This window comes from Idiotropiscis lumnitzeri, chromosome 5, assembly GCF_059441095.1.
Source record: "Idiotropiscis lumnitzeri isolate Australia: NSW breed Sydney's pygmy pipehorse chromosome 5, RoL_Ilum_1.0, whole genome shotgun sequence".
Lineage (NCBI taxonomy): Eukaryota > Metazoa > Chordata > Actinopteri > Syngnathiformes > Syngnathidae > Idiotropiscis > Idiotropiscis lumnitzeri.
Window position 1 is genome coordinate 13,278,746 of NC_142395.1, and position 24,860 is coordinate 13,303,605.

The 24,860-nt window shown below is 42.3% G+C and overlaps 1 protein-coding gene across 1 annotated transcript in view; it reads left to right on the forward strand.

Annotated features, from left to right (window-relative positions):
• The window catches only part of hcn4 (hyperpolarization activated cyclic nucleotide-gated potassium channel 4), a 98,962-nt gene that overhangs the window by 66,936 nt on the left and 7,166 nt on the right, over positions 1–24,860 (forward strand). Inside the window, exons 5-7 of the mRNA XM_088296692.1 lie at positions 7,973–8,119; positions 8,361–8,601; positions 23,082–23,246. Coding sequence (XP_088152818.1) covers positions 7,973–8,119; positions 8,361–8,601; positions 23,082–23,246 — 553 coding nt within the window. The remainder of the gene's footprint in view (positions 1–7,972; positions 8,120–8,360; positions 8,602–23,081; positions 23,247–24,860) is intronic.

Consider the following 24,860-nt stretch of genomic DNA (forward strand, 5'->3'; position numbering starts at 1 on the left):
TTTCCTTTGATATGCTAATTAGCTGCTAGAGTGATACAACATGCATGTCAGGATCAGTGAAGAAGCTAAAACTGAATGTTAGTGTCACTGGTTGTTTAAATAAATGTGTCCCGTGATTGGCTGGCAACTAATTCAGGCTGTACCTGGCCTGAGGTCAAACCGTGGCCAGTGTCATGTGTACGAGCTCTGCTCTTAAGCAACATATGGTCACGACTCTACGGCCGCATGGTAAGACGCACTGGGCTACTTTTCAAACACCAATTTAAGATCATTTGTAAAAAATAAAAAAAAGAAAGTTGCAGCTAAATAACAACTTCCCCAAAAGTTTCCTATTCTTCTGTTTGGGACAGTTGAACAAAAAAAATAAATAAAATTGTCTCCTCGCTTTTCAGATGGGAAAGAGCGGGCAGGAGACGAAGGGGGAAAAGACGCTCTGCTCTCAAAGATGGTGAAAATTATCATCAGAAAGCGACGGTATAATCTTTCCTGAATAGAATTCTATTACAATATGGCACCAGGAGATAAATGCCCGTGCTGTCAGAAGCGAGCAAGCCGGCTTAAATGGGCTCTTAAATAGGAATCAGGCAGCCTGTTAACTGTTCCACAAAGTAAGAGAGCCCGACAATCACACGAAGTACTGAAAAGGGAGGATGGGGCGGGGGATTGACGTGTGGCCCCTACTGAGATGAAAAATAGCATTATTAGTTTCGATTTCACTCAGCTAAAAATACATACGGCTTGCCAATTCCGTGTGTAAATAGACAATGGAATAAACAAAGCAAAGCTGTGAAATAAAGTAAAACTACTCATCCTTTGACCGACACATAATGGTGTGGGAATAGAAAGGCGTTTGAAGAACGACACTGTCACCTAGTGGCGTTTTATAGGTATTGATATATTATTAAGAGATCAAATAAATCCATTTCTACGTTTATTTATCTATCAAAATGTCAATATTTGATGCACTTATACAGGGGTGGTTGGTGCCTTAGCACTTTTATCATAATCAACCGTAATGTGACAAAGCCACATGTAGAGGCGCTAACCCCGTTAGCTCTGCCGCTAAAGCCTTTGTTTAACATGTTCACAACAGCATATAACAGGTAAAACAATGCAATAACTGGGGCTGCACACAACAAACAATTTGGGTCTGGTCGTCAAAGGACCACACGAGCTTGTTAGTTGCTGCACGTATTTTTCATGAATCACCGCCGTCACCGATGAACTTAAAGATTTATAGTAAGTGGTGCTGCTATGTGATTGCTCAGTCAGTGTTTCCGGTTTGCTACGCAGCTGACCGCATAGCTTTATCTGCTATTATTTTGAATATTTGATAGATAAAACAGTTAAGTTGGAGCAGGCAAATGTGATTCATTGATTTTTGATGGATAAATCCACTAGTCAGCATTTGTCTGTGTTAGTTTTTGGATATCAGAAACCGAATAAAACAATAAATAAATAATCATAATAATTTTGATATTGTAAAATGTGTCGGACGTCTGTCCTGTCCAGTCTACCTTTTATGGAAATATTGAATCCCCACGCAGGGTGGCTCCATCTTGTATTGGCCATGGAAGAGAATTGCATCTGTGCAGATTGGGGGCACAAAATGGCTGCACGTGTGCACAGGACGCGCCTGCCATTTCGGCTCGCTATAAGCCGCCGCTTATCTTCATCTATGAAAATGGAATGTGTGTTGGTTGTGTGGGGTAGGTGACGTTGGGGAGGGGCGGGCGCATCTCCCTCATTTGTGTCTTGTTACTCATGGACGCTCTGTCATACTTGAACTGTTCACAGCAAAGCGTTCACGTGCAATCTGCTGAGTTTGTGTTGGACGGCGCTGTAGTTAATTCGTTGCCCAAGAGGGACGCCATCCATTGAGTGGCGTGTTGAGGCATGTCAGTTCCGAGCGCCTTCACTAAAATTGGACGTGCTGCCCTCACGTTCGAATCTCTAATTAACACTTGGCAATTAAACATGCTTCCGTGGGGTGGTTAATAGGCAACTTGAAGATGAGCATTTGTGGCTCAACAAGCTCTCGAACACGAGTGAGGGGAGGTTTGGGCCATTCTTTTATCTGCCCAATGAGCATTTATATTTGCAAAAGTCCTGTAATATTTGTTGCATTCAGTTGGTCTTTTTTCCCCTCTAAAAAAAGGGTTCATTTTAATCCATTGGTGGCAGCGATATATATATATATACATTATATATATATATATATATACATATATATATATATATATACATTATATACATTTTATATATATATATATATATATATAATGTCTATATATATATATATATATATATATATATATATATATATATATATATATATATATATATATATAGAGAGAGAGAGAGAGAGAGAATTTACTTGTATTTAAGAAAGAGATTAGAAATTTAGAGATAATAAATACATTGAGTGTATTTTGTTGAACACCATCAACATTAGCAAAACCTCTCGGTAAGACGCCAAGCAGTAACTCACCATTTTTACCAGACATGATTATCTTTAAATCTCGATGCGCACCCCTTACTCCTTTATCATTCACACTAAACACTTTTTTTTTTCAATAACAACCCAAAAAAAAAACAAATACAAGCAAAAAAGAAAATGTGCCCAATTTTCTAGATTGAAAGGATGCTTTTATGAAAACGCTGTCCGTCTTTGTTCGGAAACGTGTGTGTGTGTGTGTAATCCACGGAGGAGGAAACAATCAACCCAAGGACACAGCTGTCAACAAGTTGCAAGCGCTTAAGTCTCATTCTGCCTCACAGTAAAAGCCGCTCGTTCCTCATTAGTCCCGAGCTGACTGACGGCAGTAATTTAACACGTTTCCATTCGTCGGGCTGCCAGCCAGCGTTACAGCCCAGTCCCAGGACTGCTAATGTGCCCACAGGGGCCACACATTCGATCCCAACTTTTGAAAATGCCATATTTATGTCACCTCTTAAGAACTGTTTTGACATTGTTATTATTTATACGGTTTAAAATACTTGTAATATTTTTTAATTGATCCTATCTCTTGCACTTATGTAATGTTTGATGAAGCACATGCAAAAAGTGGCATTGGATAGATCTAAAATCCGATGATGCCATGTAGACCGCCCAAGCCATAAAACCATACGTACTAAATAAAGTCACTGCACACGACAGAGTCCACACTACAGCATGTGCACATCAATCCGAGAACCAAGCCATGTGACAGGATTTTAATGAGGCCTTTGTTCCTGCCTCCGACCTTTGACCGAGCCACGCGAGCGAAGCAAGAAGGTGACATAGCAGTGGGGGGAAATATTTAGAAAGTATAATCAAGTGGCTGACATCTCTGTTAGCAAATGAATTATTCACATCTCATTTGGGTCGCTGCTGGTGTAGTGGTACACTCGCCCGAGTTGTGTGCGGGCAGCGTGGGTTCAGTTCCCGCTCAGTGACGGTGTCTATGTCTGCCCTGTGACTGGCTGGCGACCAGTTCAGGGTGTAGTGTGCCTTTCGCCCGAAGTCAGCTGGGATAGGCTCCAGCACCCTCCCGCGACCCTGTACAGGATAAGCGGTGTGGATAATGACATGACATGACATCTCATTTGGACAAAAAAAAACATGAATACAACAACATTAGCATGCACATTGAGAGCTGTGCAAGAGCGAGTGGGAAAGTAAGGAAAGATGTCATACTGTGTGAGAAGAGAAGACAAGAAGCAGTAAAAATGGCAAACAAAACAAATCATTTAAGGATGGGGTTACTTATACGCATATGCTGGTTTTCAGTGGTTCTCAACCTTTTTTCCGCCGCGTCCCAATTTATAGAAGTCTATAACTTTTGTGAACCGGCAAATGGGAGGGGGTCTGGATGGGGAGATTGGTGGTTTGGGGGTGCTCGCCGCATATGGTGCAGAGCTTTGTATGAGTTCTTTTTTTTTTTTTTTGTCATTTTTCTAGCTTTTTGGTTTAGGATCATGTAATCCAGACAATTAGCATCTTGACAAATGTCAAGAGTCCAATATAACGGAGAGAAGAGGGTCACTTTTTAAGAAAAAAATTTTTCAGCCTCGAATAATAAATAAACCATATTTATTTATGTATGCATTATTAACGCCGACAGCATAGAACATCTCTGGAGTGAACGAGAGCATGCTAGTTGTAATTTCTTATTTTGCAATCCTTTTGCAAATTATGACTTTATAGCCGATGACTGATTTTGCATAAAAATGCAAAATATCTGCCGATTCGATCCAACCAATCAGATCTGTGTAAAGGTCTACACACCAATCCGTCGTCGTGGCCAACTGTCGCATCAGCCTAGAAGTTGGCACATCAGACCGGAAAATGACTGAATAACACACCACTCTGCAAAATCCGACGAGGATGCCAACTACTCCGGACCTTCTGCGCAAGTGTGAGAAATAGAATAGTCAAGTAGGCAATGTGAGTGATTACTTTGACTTTGCACTGCAGCCATTATATCCATCGAGGAGATGTAAAAAATGAGCAAAGTTCTTTTAGTTTTTGAGAAATTGCTTAAATTAGAATCAACACACCTCCCGACGTCGGATTGGTGTTTTGAGGCCTTAAATTCTACTGTATACTTAACCTCACTACCGTATTCCCTACCAAACTGAGGTATGCAAGAGCAAGTTGCAAAATAGGGCTCACTATTTCAAACCAAAATATTCTATTCTGTGAGGATAAAAGATGTCGCACGTGCCAACTATCTTGCAGCATGTAGAGCGCTCCCATCACTTCCGTAAATTTGTCCAAGTGGAGTGTCAGAGCAGGGACGGCCGTGGTGGCTGCGCGGCAGTAAGCTAATTTCCTGTCGGGCAGGAAATCATCTACTCAGCTCATAGGTCGCTTTCTTTACCTCTGTCAGCCTTCGCGCAGCATTGATTAACATACTTGGTCAGCGGCGTGCACTCCGAGTGATTCCAATGAGAAAAGCACGGGGGCATTGTCTTGTATTGTAAGATGAAAGCCTGGGGTAAATGGATTTATTAGATGCTGACAGTATGTTTTCAGAAATGTGAATGAAAATATAATAACCTCGTTCTTTGAAGCCTCACATCCTCGAGAATACCTCGCCGTATTCCGCCAGCCCATCGGTCGCCTGCCATTGTTTTTCTTCCCGGCGCGTTGGCATTTTCCTTTCATCGTCACATCAGGAACGTAAATTATCTCTCATATCTATGAAGTATTTCATTTGCCATGTCCCTTGCACATTTATTTGCTCGAGAGTTGCATCATGTGTTGTGCTTTCATATGCAATGATTGGCTGATGTCGATACAAAGCAACCGTGATACAAAGCCCAATTCCAATGACATTGAAAAAACAAAACAAAACCATTTTGTTGCAAATCTTTTGAATGCAATTGAGTACACGACTGCAATACGATACAATGTAACTTTATTTATATAGCGCATTTCACAAGAGCTGGAGCTGTAACAAAGCACTTTCCATATGGTGTAATATCAATTAGCAGGAAATTAAAACACAAATTAAAACACATACAGAATCAGAAATCCCTTTATTGTCATTGTACATGGCGCAACGAGATTGGAGAGCTCCCCTCTCCAGTGCAATACAACAATAATTTAATTAAATATATAAATTAGATAAATAATGAGATGGAAAATAATATGAAATTGGAGAAATAAAAACACATTACGTCGCTGTCCTGCAAGGTAGGTGTGGTTGTGTGTGTGTGTGTGAGAGAGTTCAGAATGGAAGAAGCTGGATCGAACAACAGCACTGCTGGCACTCAAACTTAAACTCGCAGAATGTGGCTTGGCTTGGCATTGTCTTGTAGCGTGTGCCAGATGGGAGGAGTTTGAAAAGTAGTGTGTCGATGTGTTCCGCTCGCTCTTTGTGGCATGGCTGTCATATGCTGTGTGTGGCGTAGTGGCGTGAAGGCTATTCCACAGATGTGTTGTGCAGTTTTAATGACACGTTGGAGAGCCTTCCTGTCCTGTCCTGTCCAGTGTCCTGTCCTTATCCAAGCAGTTCAATGGAGAGATTGTTAGTGATGACAGTATAGCTCTAGCGTTAGCTTATGCATGCTGAATTTTGTTTTCTTTTTCTTTGGCTGAGGGTCAAGGATGCTACCTGTTATTATTTCCCTGAGGCGCTCCGCAGCGCGCTTTGATGTGCATCTCGGCTTGCTTTTTGTTCTGAACAAACAGCATAAAGACGAGAGTAACCGCACCTTTGACAGAATGAGACTCTGTGACATGTCTTTTGGTGCGTGCGCTGTTTGAACAGCTATGTGACTTTGTCTACCACAGTACAAGACTTTTTAAAAATAGTTGTGTATCATTTTGATGCTTTTTTGGGGTAGGGGTGGGGGGGATTTGAAGCTAAAGCAAGCTTTAAAAATATGTATATTTTTCTTTATTCTAATTACCAAATTCAACTAAAATCGTGACTCAATTACAGAAGCCTAACTATCTGGATATCATATCCATGTACCGCTACAATATATTCATTGCCTCACTCCAGTTGAAACACTCTTGAATACAAACAAATTACTATAATTATATTAACTCTACGCATTATATTGACCCTCAAAGCATTCCGACTTTCCGGTCTTCAACAACTACATCAACCACGCAGGCATACTGTATTAGACCCCCGCACAGTATATTTAACATAACGTCATATTCGACCCAGCCACGATATAAAGACCCCTTCCATACCAAATCCTACAAATGACTTTGCTCTTGCCACTACATTAGCCCCTGTGCTAGGACATATTGACCCACAACGCAACTTGAATTTTTGAATCCCACTGACTGTATCAACCACATTGTATCGTAACCACCCCACTATAGAAACCGCAATGCGATAAACACTGCCCATTATAATAACAATGACAAAATCGCAAACGCAATTTCGAGATTGTCAAAGCTTCATTTTTTTTAAAGGGCTCATGAAGAAGGTGACACTATCAGCGCCATACTGATAAAAATAAAAAATAAATAAATTAAAGCGCCACCGGTAGTGCCGGAAGTCATTTCTTTTGAATGCTAGGTGCTAAGCTAGCTTGCACTGGAGCAGCACAGACTTTATTTTTACTGACTATATGTAGGCCCATACACAGCAGAACAGCAGCAGTGGGCTGCATTAATAAACTACCCCTCTAATAAGTAGTGTTTTAACTGAGGAGGCGAACGAGGAGTCGCTGAGCGTGCTAATCTCTAAAGGGAAAGACTGAGTCGAGAAAAAAACAAAATAAGTGCTTGGGTGTACAGTCGACTTTTAACAGTGGTCTGGCTAGAACCGCGTTAGGTCTGAGAGTCCGCAGCTATGAACAGAAATGTTGTTTTTCAATCAATACGTATCTATAAACTAAAATAACGTGAATTAAGATGACGCTTTTGGAACGGAACACATAAACAGCTGACTTCATCATGATGAAGAGCTTGAGATGTCAAACATATCTTAAATTTTTATCATCTCATCAATATTTGCACTATTTTGAACCACTGAGTAGTTTTGAGATCTACACAATAGGTCTCAAAATTATATATTTGCATCAATTTCGCTTTGTTGCGGGACAAAGAATATGTACGAAATATAAAATATTTTGGCATTTTAAAAAATGCATTTTCATATACACAGTTACACATAAATCCAAAATTATATTTGGGAGAAAGTAGCTTTTAAAAACTGAAGAACTGCACCCTCACAAAACGTCTTTAGTGTCCTTGCATTTTTACAGTAATTGCTTTTAATGGCATTTTCTGTCATGTTTGTAAATGTCACTGCATATTGTGAAAAAAAAACGCAAATCAAATCAAAATCGCAATGCAATTTTTTTCCTAAAATCGTTCAGCCCTGTTGTGTACTACACACACTGCAGCATTTTGAACCCTCCACTACGAGAAAAACTCCAAGATATTAAACTCCACCCACTACGATGCATTGTTGTCCTTTGAGCGTCCTGATTTTTGTCTGTCTGGGTGTGTCCACAGTACAAGCAAGTGGAGCAATACATGTCCTTCCACAAGTTGCCGGCGGACATGAGGCAGAGGATCCACGACTACTACGAGCACCGCTACCAGGGCAAGATGTTCGACGAGGAAAGCATCCTGGGCGAGCTGAACGAGCCGCTCCGAGAGGTACGGCAACCTGCATTTTGCGGGCGTGCACCCGGCATACGGAAAAGAAGCCCGCTCGCTGATTGGCATTTCCATCGGTTCACTTCACATTCGCTGACATTTTACCTTTACACCGGCAGTGATGGAGGATCTCAGGGGCGGAAAAAGAAATGTCATTGTTTCCTCTAATATCCTTTTCCTACGTGCAGTTATGTCAGGTCATTGCGTTTCGTCAAACGTTGTGCTTTTCTCCGTCTGGCAGGAAATCATCAACTTTAACTGCCGGAAACTGGTGGCCTCCATGCCGCTGTTTGCCAATGCCGACCCCAACTTTGTCACCTCCATGCTCACCAAGCTCAAATTTGAAGTGTTCCAGCCCGGCGATTACATCATTAGAGAGGGCACCATCGGCAAAAAGATGTACTTCATCCAACACGGCGTGGTCAGCGTGCTAACCAAAGGCAGCAAGGAGACCAAGCTGTCGGACGGCTCCTACTTTGGCGGTAAGCAGGCTGCTTTTTGAATAATGCCCATTATTTCGCACATATCAACTCCCTTCGAGCTTCCGTTGTTGCGTTTTGTGCGGGCGCTCTTCACCTCGCTTAAAAATTCTCCCTCATGGTTTATGCAATACTTTTTTTTAATTCACATCCCAAGCTGCCTCTTCATTGTAGGCCAAATCCTGATGAATAGAAGGCATGGTGTCGCGGCTCAAATGGGGGACTATGCATTTAAAGGTCTGCTCGGTCTCGATATATGAGCGGTTTTGGTGGTGCTTACAGCGCAATGGCTGGATAAACATTGGGCAATTCCTTCGCCTGCTATTCAAAATCAACGCTAACACCACTCAAGTTCTGCAGATCGTGACAATGCATGATTCAAGGTGTTGTCAACTGTTAAAACAAATCAAGAAGAAGACCTTTTGAACTGTCCGGGGGACTCAAATCGCTATTGCAATAAAATCAGCTTCATCTCATTTGCGCAATTGATGATGAGCTGCCAGTCGCAGCTGGCCTCAGCATGAGTCGCAATAGCCAATGACTTGACGTCAGACATGTTTTTGGAAATCCGTCGGAATGATCTACAAACGGCGTGAGCCACATTGCAGGAAACATACAATACCAACCTTCTTATTTGCGTCTGTGTAGTCCAATTATCGCTTTGTTTTTGTTGTACCACAGCAGACCTGTAGATGGCGGTAATGAATGTCTCCAAATTGTCCACTGCTGAAATTAATCAAGAAGAAGTGAGTCGACAGCAGCTCCATACATTCATCCATCAGTTTTCTGTAGCGCTGACACTCACTTGGGATGCAGGTGTGCTGCAGCCTATCTCAGCTCATGTTTTTATCTTTGCCGGAGCTAAAGTGGCGCTTGAATGAGACATTGCGTGTTTGGGTGGTGCTGAGAAAATTATTTCTCAATATTTTTTATATCTATCCATTTGTTCCGATTCTCCTCATGAGGGTTGTAATGCCAATCCCATCTGTCTTCGAGCCAGACAATCGCAGGGCACATAGACGAACAACCATACACATTCACACTCATACCAAGAGGCAATTTAGAGTGTCCAATAAATCTGCCATGCATGTTTTTGGAATGTGGGAGGAAACTGGAGTACCCGGAGGAAACCCACACGGGCACTGGGAGAACATGCAAGGATGTTCAACCCCTCCCACTTTGCAGCGAGTCAACAGGAATAGAGAATCACGAGTAAATTACTATATAAACACAACTCTAAGGGTTCATTTTACAGTTGAATCACTGCTCTGTATTAATTATAAAATCTGCATTGGGAAAAACAGCACCATCTACTGGATTTGTAAAGGCCTCACACTCGATCCCACCGCTGTCTGTGACTGTACACACTGGAAGTTTGCCAAGGTCGTTTTACACTAAGTCGAGAAGACTTCTTCACGGGGGTCACATTATGTGTGGCCGGCACATGCCGCGTGCCGGGCGATACGGCCGCCATCTTGCCCTCACCAAATACCGATTCATTTGCCCGGCGACGGCGTATCATTTAGACGCTGCTGTTAAGTAATGAGAAATAGCGGCGCTTTTTTTAACGGCGAGCGACCCGACTTGTGGAAGTTTAATTACGCCTTGACTGCTCAAGTTCGTCTGCGTGCCCTCTCGCTGGGGGGTTCCTGAGAAATAATGAAAATATGGCAGGCAATCTTTCGCTGCCTCCTTCTTTCTCTGCACATGCAGTAAAAAAAAAAACAACAAAAAAAACTAATCAACATTCTCAGTAAAATGACCATGCCTCTTTGTGAAGCCAAACTATGTTCTCTTCCTTCGCTTCATCCTCGCGGAAGCTATAGTTCAAAGTCAAGTCAATGTTGCGTCTTTATAGTTTCTGCAAACATTAATCGCCATAATGCTTCCGTCTGTGTTGCAGCATGAACGCTGACAGTAAGATAAATGCCTAAAGCGGGGTGCTCACATAACTCTTTTTAAACATCTAATTCCTTTTTTTTTTTTTTTTAAATAGGAGAGACCGTATAAAATTGTGAGGGAACCTATATGCGCACGAAAAAAAAAAAAATCAGTGTCCGCTTATAGTGTGTTTGGTGTACTTAAGATAACCCCCCCAAAAAAAAACACCTCACACACTTATCAAGTTCAGGATCTAAATGCTTGACTCTCGAGCTGTAAGTGTATCATCATTGAAACTACCAAGAAGATAGTGAAACAAAAAGAAGATGCTTGGAATATGTGCGGGCTGAGTTAAACTACGGTGAACCACACTTCGACCTGCGGTCTGAATTTGTTCTCTGCTCATAAAAGAACTTGCGTTTGAATGCTACGAATGCTTACCAAAAGTTTCTCCCTAAAAAAACTCTTAACGCATTTCACTCAGGATCATCTTTTAGGGATATCCAATCATTTGTCAGACACTCGTCAGGCACACTCATCGTCAGCACAGCCCTGCACGCCCTCGCGCTCTTCTGTTATTTTGTTAGCCTAGAAAAACCACATTATTGGTAATGAAGGGTTACTCATATATGTTGGATGGGTCATGATTTGCGAGGCCCCGGGATTTGTTTATACGCAGTATCATATATATATATATAGCAGTGGCAGGCCGTGCATTTCTCACATAGGCCTTCAGTGAAGTCCTTCTGAGTCCGGCTTCAATAAATACACCTCATAATGCCATCATTAATGTAATGACACCATGGCTGGAGAAATTAAACACAGACACACACTTACGCACTACTAAGTGTTGGACCACCTCGGCGCACGAGAGAGCTTCTCTTGAAAGGTCTGTCATGAAAATGTCCTTGCAAGTGTAACTGCAATCAAATTCACACTTTTCCCTCTTTCGGTCATTGCGGATTAAAAAAGCAAGAATATATTTTAGATTTTTAAACGGTCGCTGGGTAATAATGTCTGCCCTGTCATAAGTGATTATCAAATCACAGGACACGTTCGCACCTCCAACGCGAGACCTGCGAGAATGCTCACTGTAATCAACTCGTGATCTGATTGGCTATCGCAACTGTCTATTGACTGTGAGAACCCGTTCACTCACACGCCACAGATGCCTCTAGGGAAGAATCTGAAGGCTCAGAGGAAAATAATGTGCAGCTGGTATTATGAAATCTACCTGGCAACACAAGACAGCTGAACTCTGATTGGATAAAAACTCCCCTAAAAATTCAACGTGAATAGTAATGATATATATATATATATATATATATATATGATAATGATTTATTGATTATGTTAGGCCTGTACTGTAACTGCAAAATACACATGACTCACTACAAAGGTTCAAATGCACTCTGAAACACAAACTCACTTGCTTTGCTCTAATCTTAAGTCTTCCATCTGCAATCATTCCTCCCCTCAGAGTTTCTTGCTTTTGACTCCCACATTGTGTCTATTTCTGGCAGTGCCACTCCTGCTATGAGGGGGAGTAGAAGGGGTGAGGGGCGGGGAGGCTACTGAGGTAAGCCCCAAGCCACAGGGAGTTTGTTACCAAACACGGGTTAGTCATTCATGAAATTAATTGGCGGGATCAGCACGGGGAGTATGTGGCACACGCACATTTGGCTGTGACTGTCATTATCCCAACGAGTGGGAATTGAACGCTAACTCAAATGGCATTCACAAGAATGCAGACCTCCACCAAAGCTGGGTAATTCAAATTTGAATCTTCACCAAACAGTACGATGTCTTATTATCCCGTTCCTAAAATACAAAGTTTTGTCTTTTTTTTTTCCAGCCTTTTTTTTTTCTTTAATCACCTTTTTATGATGCTTGGCCACTTTTGTAATCTCATCCTCAGTTATTTATCAATTGTAATACCAAGGGTTCTACTTGAACACATAACCAGCCAATCAGAATTTCCACTAGCTAATTTTAACTTTTGATTTTTGTAACATTAGCTCCGCTGTTTTTATCTACCTCCCTCACACTATCTCTGTTTATTTGCTGGTTGCACTCTTGACTGGTATATGAAATGCAGGCCTTTGCGCTCCCAATGGCCGTATTCACATTACGGTACACTATTTATTGAACACGTAGGAGTCACTGCCAGGTGTACAGAGAACCGAGAACAAAACATAGTGTAGAGTCGGGGTGGGCATTGTTTCCTAACAATTCTCGATTTCGATTCTTTTCGTGGTGTCCAAACTACCTCAATTGGTTTTTAGCAGCTTGCTGCTCACAGCCTGAAATATCATTTGACACAGTCTGTGTCATTTTTACAACAGTAATTACCTTCATGTCAAGGCAGGAGAACAGAGTAAGTTTGTTCTCATCTCTCATTTCCTTGTTTTCAACCAATCTCTCGTCATTCGATAGGGTCATGCTAAAATCTTGAAAAAACATTAGTTTTTTCCTTGTTGGTCGTTTTTCTCTGCACCACATTAAAAACATGTTTTTAATGCCGTTTCTTTCTTTATCTCTGGGGAAAAAAAGGATGTTACATCGGAATGACAAAACGCCGCAATTTAGCCTACCTATTTTTTTATTTAAAGTAGTTTGCACGTCTACTCAATCTTTGAAAATCCTTGAAAAAAGTATGTCATATTCTAATTGGTATTTCTATTATATCATGTGTGAAAATATTGCAGAAATGCCCAAAAAATGTGTTTTTGTTGGTTTACCGGTACAGATTGTGTTTGACCTAGGTGGTCTACCGTATAGGTGCGCCGGATGCTACGGAGCTTCTCCCTTTTTTTTCTTGAATTCCGAAAGCATCAGCTGGCTTTTTGCTACAAGCTACAGAGAATGCCGTGCGAAAATGCACGTCAGCATGTCTGCGAAGCCTTGTTAGCGTAACTCATTCATTCATCGAGACGCTGAATTATTTACGCAATTATGTACTCAGCGGTCTGCTCCACTTTGTTCACTGCTGGATAAGCTTGAGCCGGAGAGCCTTAATGTCTAAAGTGGACACGACATGTCCTGGACGGGAGCGTCGGCTTGGGCACCCAGCGATCCCGCCGAGAGGGGGAAATGTAATGTGACTGCAGCGCTAATGCCGAGGGACACATGAAACGCTGCCAAGCCTGCTCTCTGGATGCTGCCCTGGGCTCAGGAAGACAACATGCACACCCCCCCCTGGACCCCACCTCCCCCGCGCACCCTCTACCCTCATCCTCTTCTCTGCTCTCAGTATTGGAACACTTATCTGAACAGCATCGCCGCTGCTGCCCGTCTCGGCGGCCAGCCCAAGAAACCTTATTGTGTGACGTTATACTTCATCCTTTGTTGGCTGCGGTAATTGCGGAGTGTCAGGCTCGGTGACCTTGTGGTAAGCCGAGCGGAAGTTCTTCTCAAATAGCTGCCTTTGATTGGACCTCAAAGTCGCCTCCTTTTTTGTCGCCACGTGCCATATGGCGAGGAGAGTGGAGTCTGAGCTGCAGGGGTTTCATGCGGACAGCATCACTTGTTGTGAAGGCCGCCCAATGTATATGTGTGTGTGTGTCAAAGCCGGGGCGGTGGGAATAAGTGTTATTTTTGAATTTGTATTTTGGATAGTAAATAATAAAGGTGCGAACTAGGGCTGGATGTTTTATTGTTTTGGGACCGAAAATGCGATTTCAGATTATTTGTGCGAATTATTTAATTAATCTTCAACGGGTTAATTTATTCCAAAAAAATTCAACCTTTTCTCCTTGCAATCCAAAAAGCTCATGTAAAAATCCAATGCAAGTTGTCAAAAGCAAATTCGCAGTGGGAGATCATGGGAAATGGAGTCAGGACCGAGATAGTGGTAATGGAGAGTGTCCTGTGTCATCTTTTTAGATTTTACTCACTGTGACGAGTTCCCTGCGACGTAATCTCTCTTGAAGCGTGGAGGCAGGAAACTAATAGGCCTTCAATCCCGGAGTGCCGAGCGCTCTTCTCGATCTGACAAATGGCCAACCTCTTCCAGTTAGTCAGTGAGGCCAGATGTAATCTTCCACCAGCTATGCTTTCGTCTCCAACAACATCGCCTTAAAATGTGCTTCGGCTGCGCAATCGAATAGAGCACAACAAAGGAGTTGTCAAATGTTTGAATAGCGCAAACCTCTCGTGTGCTTTGCGCTATACCTTGAGCCCAAATTAGCAGTGAATATGTCAATGACGCGTCACGATTTAAAGTGACTTGGGACACTTTTACCATCATGAATATTCATTCTTTATCTTACCAGGAAATTTTGGTCCTCTTGGGCTACAAGTCGTGGCTGAAAGGAAAGTTCAAACAAGTAATTGGTATCAAGGAAGTATGTGTTATGTTAACTGAGAGACAAGACTCTTTTTGACAGTTATGAGCCTGGTTGTTAGCAGATTATTTTGGGATCATAGTTTGTGTTTACGCTTCCAAATATTTTTACGGGGCATCAATTACGTGTTATTCACGGCTCTCTCTCGTTCCCATTCAGTGCAATCTTCTGCTTACAATTTGAATTATGAATGAGATTTCCAATGACATTTTGGCCTTAATGCGTAAATAGTTTACCCCGCAAAAAAACATTACAAGCCGGGAGCCACAATAACATTTCCGACATTGGAAGCTTCAGACAGGTATTGTCTTCATCATCATGCACATTTTAAACATGCGACATGCATTGGCGCCTGCAAAAAGTTACTTTTTGCCCTGACTGGTACTTGACCTATCCCCTGGTCGCCATGTGATCCAAGAATGGCTCAGTAAAGTTGGGGTCAAGTTGCCATCGGGGGCCAAAGTGTCTGCTGCTGGCCTCCTTGTCTTCTGCACCCCTTGCAGCGAGTTCTGTCTAACTCCATCGTTGTGTTTGGCCTCCAAACAGAATCGATCAAACACTAGCCTGCCGCTGTTGTTTGATGTGTTTGCAGTCTGCACTGCCTGAGCTGCTTTTTTTTTTGCTTTTTTTTTTGGAGCAAAGCAGCTTGAGACCTGCCAAGATGTCCACCATGCTCGGCCATGGCCTCTTATTTGTAGCTCTCCAGCCCTCCGGCGAGCAAAGTGCCTTCTGCTGGAGCCAGATATTTCAAATTTTGACTCATCGGGTTCAGAGTGCCTGCTGTTATTCCTTGGTGCCCCGGGTCTTGTGTACTTGCACGGTGGCTTTGCTTTATTTCCACGACAGAGAGCCACTATTTATATGATTATATTTTACAAGGTCATAGATATACTCTTGTGCTTTAATTAATTTTTTCTCTAACCCTTTGTTAGTAAATTAAGACTATGTGAGAGAATAAACAATAAATAAATCAAATCAATTAAAACTCTAGTAGTAGTTGGTCATGGTAAAATTAAAAGCATGTATCGGTCTCAAGAAATTAAGGAAATTGCATCCGAGGGCGCGGTCATTTTTCCACTTTCTGTCGACTGAAAATGACATCAGAGTTACCCAGGGCTTAGCGAACAAATAATCACGGCTCACTGGTTTTCTGAAACTTCTTTGCTTTTGGTTCAGTGCTAATTTAACTACTTTTCCCAAACAAACTAGTCATTTTAGTTGTGTTTTATTTTCAAAGGACAAAATTGATTATCAATAAAGAAATTTAGAAAAAGTTCAATTACATTTATAAACTTAAAATAAAATATTAAGACTCGACTGCACAAACCGTGAGCCAGTGACAGAGCAGAATGAAAAAGCATGCAGGCAGAAATAAAACAAAAGCAGAGAATAAAAAATACCCCCTGAAATATTTTTGGTGGGTTCCACTAAAGCAAAGTAGCAAACACCTGATCACCTTGTAATTCGTGGAAATCAAGAAGGCCGCTATGCATGTTTTTTTTTTGGTTTTTTTCCTGAGCGTGGTCGAGAGCGTGTCCATTGGCCTGGCTCGGGAGGTCGAGCGGGGCTGTTACAGGGTGTAGGAGGCAGATGCGAGTTGACAAGCGAGAGCTGGAGCCCAGGTGAGCGTTGCCAGACCAGACCAGAGCAGAGCTGCTGGAAACGGCCACATTATCAGCGTCCAAGCAGGCCCACGCGCATGCACTCGCTCATTAATTCACATCCATGCACGCTTGTGAGCACAGAACATGGCGGCGGTGCGCTCCGCAATTGAATGAATGACCATGTGCGTGACAAAAAATAGCCCTTTCGAAGGCCAGTGTTTGCTTTTTTCCTCAAACAGTGCAGGTTTTTCGGAGGTGTATCAAAAAGCGTGCCTTTACAGAAGAGAATATCTAAACATGTGGCAATGATTTTTTATCACTCAATATTGTGAGTTTTTCTCCAGTGTTGTAAGGTTTTTCTTTATATAGCCAACCTCCCCACAATATCATGATAATTATCATATCATGACACTATTGTTCCATATCAGATCATTAATGGGATTTGGACATAATTGTCATTGGCCACCATCAATCACATCTGCAAATACTGCATTCAGAATATATCATGAGTCATGTAATTCCAACATCCAATATTCTATCTTTATCCTAAAAAAAAAAAACAAATACGTCTTCTCCAGACGCGTGGAATTGTCAGATATTTGCAAATATGTTTGAACGTACTTACAAATATGTTGGAACATACTTGTAGGCGAAATGCTAAAAGACATTACGTGATTTTTTTTTATTTTTTTTATTTTTAGGATTTAGCAGTTCCATGCTTCCATTAGTATTCAATAAAAATTTTTTTGGGAATATATACACATTATTTTGGGGATGCGTTTTAGTGTTGTACAGAAGCGCATACTATTATCCATTCTGGTCTCTTTCCTTGTCTTTGAGTGTCGAAAAGGGCAAAAACAGCCTGCGCTGTATGTTGTGTGTCCTGAACGTGTTGAGCCTTGTGTGGCTGAGTGCGTTACGTCATGAAGAGACAGCTTTATTGACCGACTTTTGTGCTCCTTTCCTCCTCCCCCCCGCCTCCAAAGCGGATGCAGTCAAGAGAAAGTCGATAAACAATGACGGAGAGCATGTTGCCCTGTCATAAATGTCGACTATGTTGTAAGTTGACGGGATTTCAGGCGAGGGAGAAAATGAAGATCTTGTTGAGTCACAGAAACATCCAAACGGAATGGGCAAAATCCGTTAGATCGGGACGGAGTGTTCCAGACTTTTTCGTTGAAACAGATGGTGCGGTGTTGGTCATCTCTTTTCAGCTGCCATGTGGTCATCTTGGACATTTGAACTTGGTCGCTTGAAGGATCGCATGGTGCATTTTAATTGGAGGCCAAGATTGCTGACCTGATTTCAAATATTTCAGGGTGCACTGTACTGATTCTTAGACAAATAGGACAGTGAGAATTTTTCCAGCCACTCGGCAAAGATTTGTTTCAATGTCATTGACTTTGTTTGAATAAAGGCCTCAATAATTCAAACGGCATGATCCAAGGCATACCACATCACCGCATCATGTGTGCAACAAAATGGAAGCATTGTTGTTTCGACATGTATGTAACGTCCAGCATCCATCTTGCCCTTCATTTTAAGCACGTTGGAGCACAATTCACCACATTTAGCTCACGAGTGTCGTAGCTGTGCTGGAGCCAATCCGAGCTGCCCTGAGCTGGTCCACAGCCAGTCACAACACATAAATATACGAACATCCCTTCCCACTCACGTTCACACCTTCCCCGTTTGTGCTACTGCTTGCAAACAGTCTCTGCGCTGTACCGCTGGCATCCACATTGAACATATTTGGAATCGCAGCGCCAGAAACGCTCACCTCACATGTGGTAATGTACTGTAGCATTAAGCTTCTTGACTTATTTTTTTTCACATAGACCAATCCGTGTTCTCTATAATATGCAGTGAACTCGTCCATATTCACTGTTGACATTCGCATATTTACCAATTTTAGGGGGAAAACTATCTTCCATTAAATTGGAAAACTCATCTATTCACCGTTTTCAGGCCAAAGCCATGTGCCATGTAAAAAAAAAAATAATAAATCTGTTTTGCCGCCATCTTTGGATGGATGTCAACTACTCCTCGGGGCAGGGCTCAATCCTTGTAACTATTGTTATGTCCTTTTTATTTTTTTTCTTACTCCATTTTCACTTGAATTGTGATACATTTACTCTATAATGATAAGTCACCCTCCATCTGCAGTTAAGTAACTCAACGCCGCGGCCCCAATTTGTAGATCATAGAGCATACCGGTATTCTAACTCTATATCGCCCCCGCCTGTCATACCGGTGTAAGTGCTGTTGTAGACACTCATGGGTAGCTTTGACCTTGGGGGGCTCGCAGCAAGGTCAGAGAACATTCTGTCTCAGCTCCTCTTTTTTTTTTTCTTTTTTTTTTTCATCGAGCAAGATCCAATTTTCCTTGGTGTCATTCAATTTTGATGAATGCTTTCTCTCGTAAGTGTGGAAGAAAAAGATTGGCTTCCCGCCAAACACGTTGGCGGGCGAATATCTGCGCCAGGCCAGATACACCAACAGGCACGATGGGAAAATTCATTCATTTTCCCCCTCATCTGAGGAGAATTTCTCCCCTTTTTCTCTCTCCCTCCGACTCTCTAAACGCTGCTTCACATTGGACGATATCACGTGTAATGAGATGTTTAATCTGCAGCCGGTTATCTTGTATTGCGACTGGTGTGCTGTTCACTGAAGCTGTCGCAGCCTCAAATGACGGTCGGCGGCTGATTGCGAATCATCTCATTGTCGCTCCAGACCGCACAGAAACGTACGCTGGGGGGTGAAGAAGACAACTCGGATTTGATAGCGCGTCTGGCAACGCGCAGACAGTGACATTGAACCGGGCCTTGTCCCTATTTTGGGTGCGTTGCGATGAGTCACAAGCGAGCGTGCATGCCGGAGCAGCTTCATTCATAAATCGAATGGTTGTAACTCATGAAAAAATCGGCGGGAGCCACCAAGAGGTGATCATTGCAGTCATGTTTTGCTTTTTTGTTAGTCTTTCGATCTAATTGATCAAAAGTAGTTGACGCAATAAGCTCCATTTGTAAATTAGCAGTAGCGCAAGCATGCATACCAACATGACTCCCTCATCAACCTGACTGACCTACAACGCTGCCAACTTGATTAATCACCATAGTTTGGCGCTGGAAAACTTTTCAAGTTTAAACTGAAGCCCTTTTGTATTTCTTGCATGTTAAGCGTTATCCTATTTTGCAATCTTGGTTATTCAAGCCGCAGTTTCTGGACATTAGCGCCGCTTGGAGGTATCTTATTGTTTCGTCTTGAGCGGGTTTGCCATGGCTCCCAACACAACCGCAGGTAATGCTTTCCTCGTGTGAGCTTGACTTGTGTGCAAAGACACGTCCACCAGGCCAGAGGGCTGACTGCCCGCAGCCCTTGCAGCTCATCTTGGCCCCGCCGGCTTCATCCAGAAAGCCACAGGACAAGAGGATTTAATACAGCGCTGCGGTGCTCCTCTCCAGAGGGGATTACCGGAGCGCTGCTGCTGCCGGTGCAACTACAGCCAGGGCTGCCCCCGCTAGCAACCACTTACAGTGCACGCAACACACACACACACACACACACACACAATCGGGTATTTTTATACTCGCCTATTCACAGCTGTCTTCTCCACTTGGCCATGTTCTGCTCAGCCATCGCCTCTTTTCATATGCACCTCGTGTTCCTCACTCATATTCTGCCGTCACTGTCCGTCACCTATTCTCAGAACCACTTTGCACTCCATCAGAATGTAGCATTCTGTACATTATGATCAAGATGTACCGCCAAGCATTTCTTTTGGTGTTTTGTATCCGACACTTGTCCTCCTGAGCCCTTCCCAGCTGATTTTGGACAAGAGGCTGGTTCCACCCTGGACTGGGTGGACGGCCAATGTCAGAAACCTTTCATTACAATACAATACAACTTTATTTATATAGCGCATTTCACAACAGCTGGAGCTGTAACAAAGCGCTTTTCATATGGTGTGATATAAATTAGATAGATTTGATCGACAACTTAGTTTTAAAATTCGAACAAAAAGTGCACGGAGCTCCCAGGCTCAGCTGCATGTCTTAAAGTCCTAAGAAAACAAACAGGTCTTTCTAGTTTACCTCAGCAAATAGTTTTCAATTAGTCGACTGACATTTATTAAAATTTTGGCGAAGTCTGTTACCTTACCTTCCTCCGTGGTGCGTGCGACTCGATACTAAAAAGCTGCTACCAATCAGATGGTGCTGTGGGCGGGCCAATCTGCTTCTGCAGGCAGGGCCACCAGCACAGCAGAGAGAGAGAGTGAGAGAAGTGTGCACCAGCGAGCCAAAATAAACCAGTATTTAATTTATCGACCTTGAAAGTTAAAGGTTGTTGCAGATCATTTGCAAAATGACAAATATCGGCCCAGATAATCAGCCCGGCTGATAATTGGCCCGGTCGATAATTGGCCAATCACTACCTCATATATGCACATTTGGTTCAGTTTATTTCAATATAAGCTATTCCCCATGTTGATATGTAATATTTACAAACCATAAAAAAGTCATAAAAATGCATTTCTCTTTTGACTTGCATGTTAATGGCTCAACAAATACGCCATTTGGTTTCTTGTGATCTTTTTGGGGATGCAAGGTCTCTGCCCGACAACAGCTAGACAGTACTTCTTGTTTACTGCTCTTTTTCTTTGACAGTTTTACATTATTAGGTATTATTCATTCTGACATTATTCATTAACCTTGGTGAAGGTCTGCGCTTCATTATTTTGTGTTCTATTACACAAATTGTCTCTGCCCGAAAATTGTGTACCAGCTTTGGCACTAGAAAAACGTAAATCCCGCTTTCCACAGGTCAGTTTATCGTTAGACTGTTTTTACTTCGGTAATAAAACAATAAGGGTTATCGCTCCTCATCTTGTCTTGACTGTTTTGTGTCCTCACTGGTCCCAATGCAAAGTGAATTGTGTGCAGGTGTGACCGAAAAGGAAGTATTTTTTTTTATTACAGTTTTGGCAGCATGTGTTTGTCATACAAATATTTAATAAAATTCATTTAACTTTAGCTTTACCTCCCCAAATCTCACTGCTCAGACACTGTGCGACAGACTTGCTAACCACTGGAAATAATCCATCAAATTATTTTGGATAGGAAGCGATGCAGGTGATAAAGTTAAAGCGAGAACCCTGCGGCCTTTTTTCCAGCAAAGCGAGTGGTGGCGGTGATGTGATGGGCCGTGATTGTTACCAGCCTTTAACGCAGCCTCGTCATTTTGCTTCACCTCGCGCCCGCGTTCTCACGCGCCACCGTCATACCCTCGCAGCCAAACGTAAACAACAGCCGGCGCTACAAATGCTTTTATTGATTAAAGCAGACGTGGCCTCGTGCGCACCAGGGATCCGTGTGTGGGTGGGTGTGTTTGCCAACACGCGGAATATGAAGGGGATAAACACGAAATGGCTCTCCGAGAAACAGGGAAAGGAGAGGATTGCTAAAGAGCTATTGGATGAAATGGACACACACACACACTTGCACACAGAATACAAAGAAATAACCCAAAAGTTATCATCTACGGCGTCCTCGTAGGTGCATTCATATCCGCATATGCATATATATAGAATATATAGCCTCTATTATCACCACCACTTACACCGAAAAGCTCTCATGAATAAAACATGCGCACAGCGGCGCAATCATGCATACATACATGCATGCATACTCATTGTGTGCAGACACCAGCAGACACACGCACACCCACACACACACACACAAACTCACGCATATACTGTATGTAATTGCACACCGTACAGGCAGATGCACAAACTCAGTGCAAACTTGCTAAATGGACCGTTTGTTTCTTGAGCAGCGCTGGAAAATGACGCCTGACGGATCTCTCTATTGAAGGGACGTTGTGGTTTTTTTTGCGGAAAAGTTTGGGTTATGTTCTGTTCATGTAGATTGCTTATAGTAATTAATTTTAGACTTTAGGGTGCTTTGACGAGGTAACATTACAGGCGATTGGGCCGTCAGAACCAGCACAAGGTCTAGCAGATGCGTAAACTGCAAACTGCCGAATGTAAAAAGTCTTTTTCTTTATTTTGGGAATGTCCGAGGTCGGCACAGTGGATTAGTGGTTAGCATATCAGCCTCGTAGTTCTGGGTTTCCAGGTTCAAATATTGGCTCAAACCTTCCTCTGGAGTTTGCATGTTCTGCCTGTGCTTGTGTGGTTTTTCTCTGGGTGCTCGGTCTTCCACATTCAACAAAACCTGCACGCTAATTTCATTGAAGACTCAAAATTGTTCTTGGGTTCGAATGTGAGTGTAAATGTCGGTGTGCTTATGTGCACTGGTGAGCAACATAGGGTGTCGCCCACCTAACTCTCCTAAGCCAACTGAGATAGGCTCCAGCTCTCCCGCAACCATCATGTATTAGAGTACTACGGAACAGTGGGCCCCAAACTTTTTTTCCGCCAGGGACCGCTTCGTACAAGTCGATAATGTTTGCGAACCGGCAGCATTTTGCACATACGCCCCTGTTTTGTCCATATTTAAAAAGTTTGTCACACATCTGGTTAGGACGTTCGACCACGTCGCTCGGTTAGGGTCTGGCCTTCGCATATTAGTGGCAAATGTCATAAATGTCATGTTTTTTTTTGTTTGTTTGTTTATTTTCATTACAGAGATTTGTTTACTGACTCGCGGCAGACGTACAGCCAGCGTGCGAGCCGACACGTACTGCCGTCTCTACTCGCTGTCGGTGGACAACTTCAACGAGGTTCTGGAGGAGTATCCCATGATGCGACGGGCCTTTGAGACAGTTGCATTAGACAGACTGGACAGGATTGGTAAGGATTTGTTTCTTATTCCACGTTTCCATCAACGTAACCGAATCAGCAAATCCTAATTGGGCCTGCCTTTCCACCGCTGAATGTGAAGATAATGATTGTTGTGTAACTTATATAAAACAGAGGCTGACAAACTTTTGGGGTCCAGGGAGAAATTGTTCCAAGCACCCCCTCATAATCTTTACAGCAATTAAATGTTGAACGATGTAATGCCAGTGGATAAAGTTTTTTTTTCTTTTTCTAGAAGATATTATCATCTTTAAATGAACAAAGGTGTACAAAGTCATAATCTTACGAGACTGTGCTATTTTTCCTTAAAACCTTATTATTAAAGTCTAAGTTTTAATCAAACTTGATTTTAAAACAATTAAAAAAAAAAATAGAGGACTACATACACCGTTTGTTCTCCAAAAAGAATTTACTATATTTATCTTATGAGCAAAGCTGTCCCCAAACATAGGTTTTTAAATTATATGACATAAACAGTTCCTGTAAATTATTTTGCGACCCACCCCCACTCGCTAGCGGACCCACACAAATCCCCAGTTTGAGACCTGCTAATTTAAAAGGGTATGACATCATCACAGCAAAACCGTGTTTGACTTAACGAGTTGATTCCTCCGCTGCGATTTGGAACAGTGCTGATATAAAAACAGGAAAAGTGTGAACATGACCAAGCTGTACCCCTTGTCAAAATGGCTTTTCACAATTTGGTTGCTGACATTGTGTCATAAACCTAAAAAATGCTTTATCTCTTACTATGACTTAGTTGTCATAAAAGTTGATGATATTTTATTGATTTCTGGATAAAGCTTGTTTAGACCATTTTGAGTTTATTTGTTCATATTGCTTTTGAAATTGGACTGGACTGGATATGCACAAACCTGCAAAAAAGTCTGCGACACAATTTGGGGGGACAAAAAGTACAAAAATATTCCAGCTGAAACATCTACCTCAATTGGACTTAATTTTCCCAAGTGCATTAAGGACAAGAGGACTATTAAGGACAATGTGTCATAAGAGGGAGAGCCCTTTTTTATACATATTCATAATTATAAATACTCTTTAAATGGAATAAATCGTGATACTTAGCCAGGATTTAAGGATATAATGTTGTACAGCACACGATGTACTGGCTTTTCTAGACTGCATCCATCCATCCATCCATGGTTATCAATATTAACTCATTAATTTAGTAAATTTCAGCCTAAAAAAACATAAACATTGCCTACTTTGGCCTTGACTGTGCGTTTGCACAGTTAAACTTAATGAGGCCTTTGTCATCCCCTTTAGTGAAAATTTTAGAGCCAACTTGGCGTGTGAGTACTCGGCCGAGCCGTTGAAAAGTTTAGTCAAAGCTTTTGAATTCCCCGTTTGATCCCCAATGCAGACAATTGATATTCTCAGCATATCCGTCAGTCTACTCAAAGCCCTGTGCAAATAAAATATTCACAATGAGAGGCACGTCCGTATCATCACTCAGCCGTCGCGCGACTGCTCTGTTTTATCCTCGGCTATGTTTAGCCGGGAGGATAGAGACATTCCTTGTGGGGGACACTCTTTGTAGCAAATGGCTACTTTGGAAAAAATACGCAGGGCTGATAGTGATCTCAC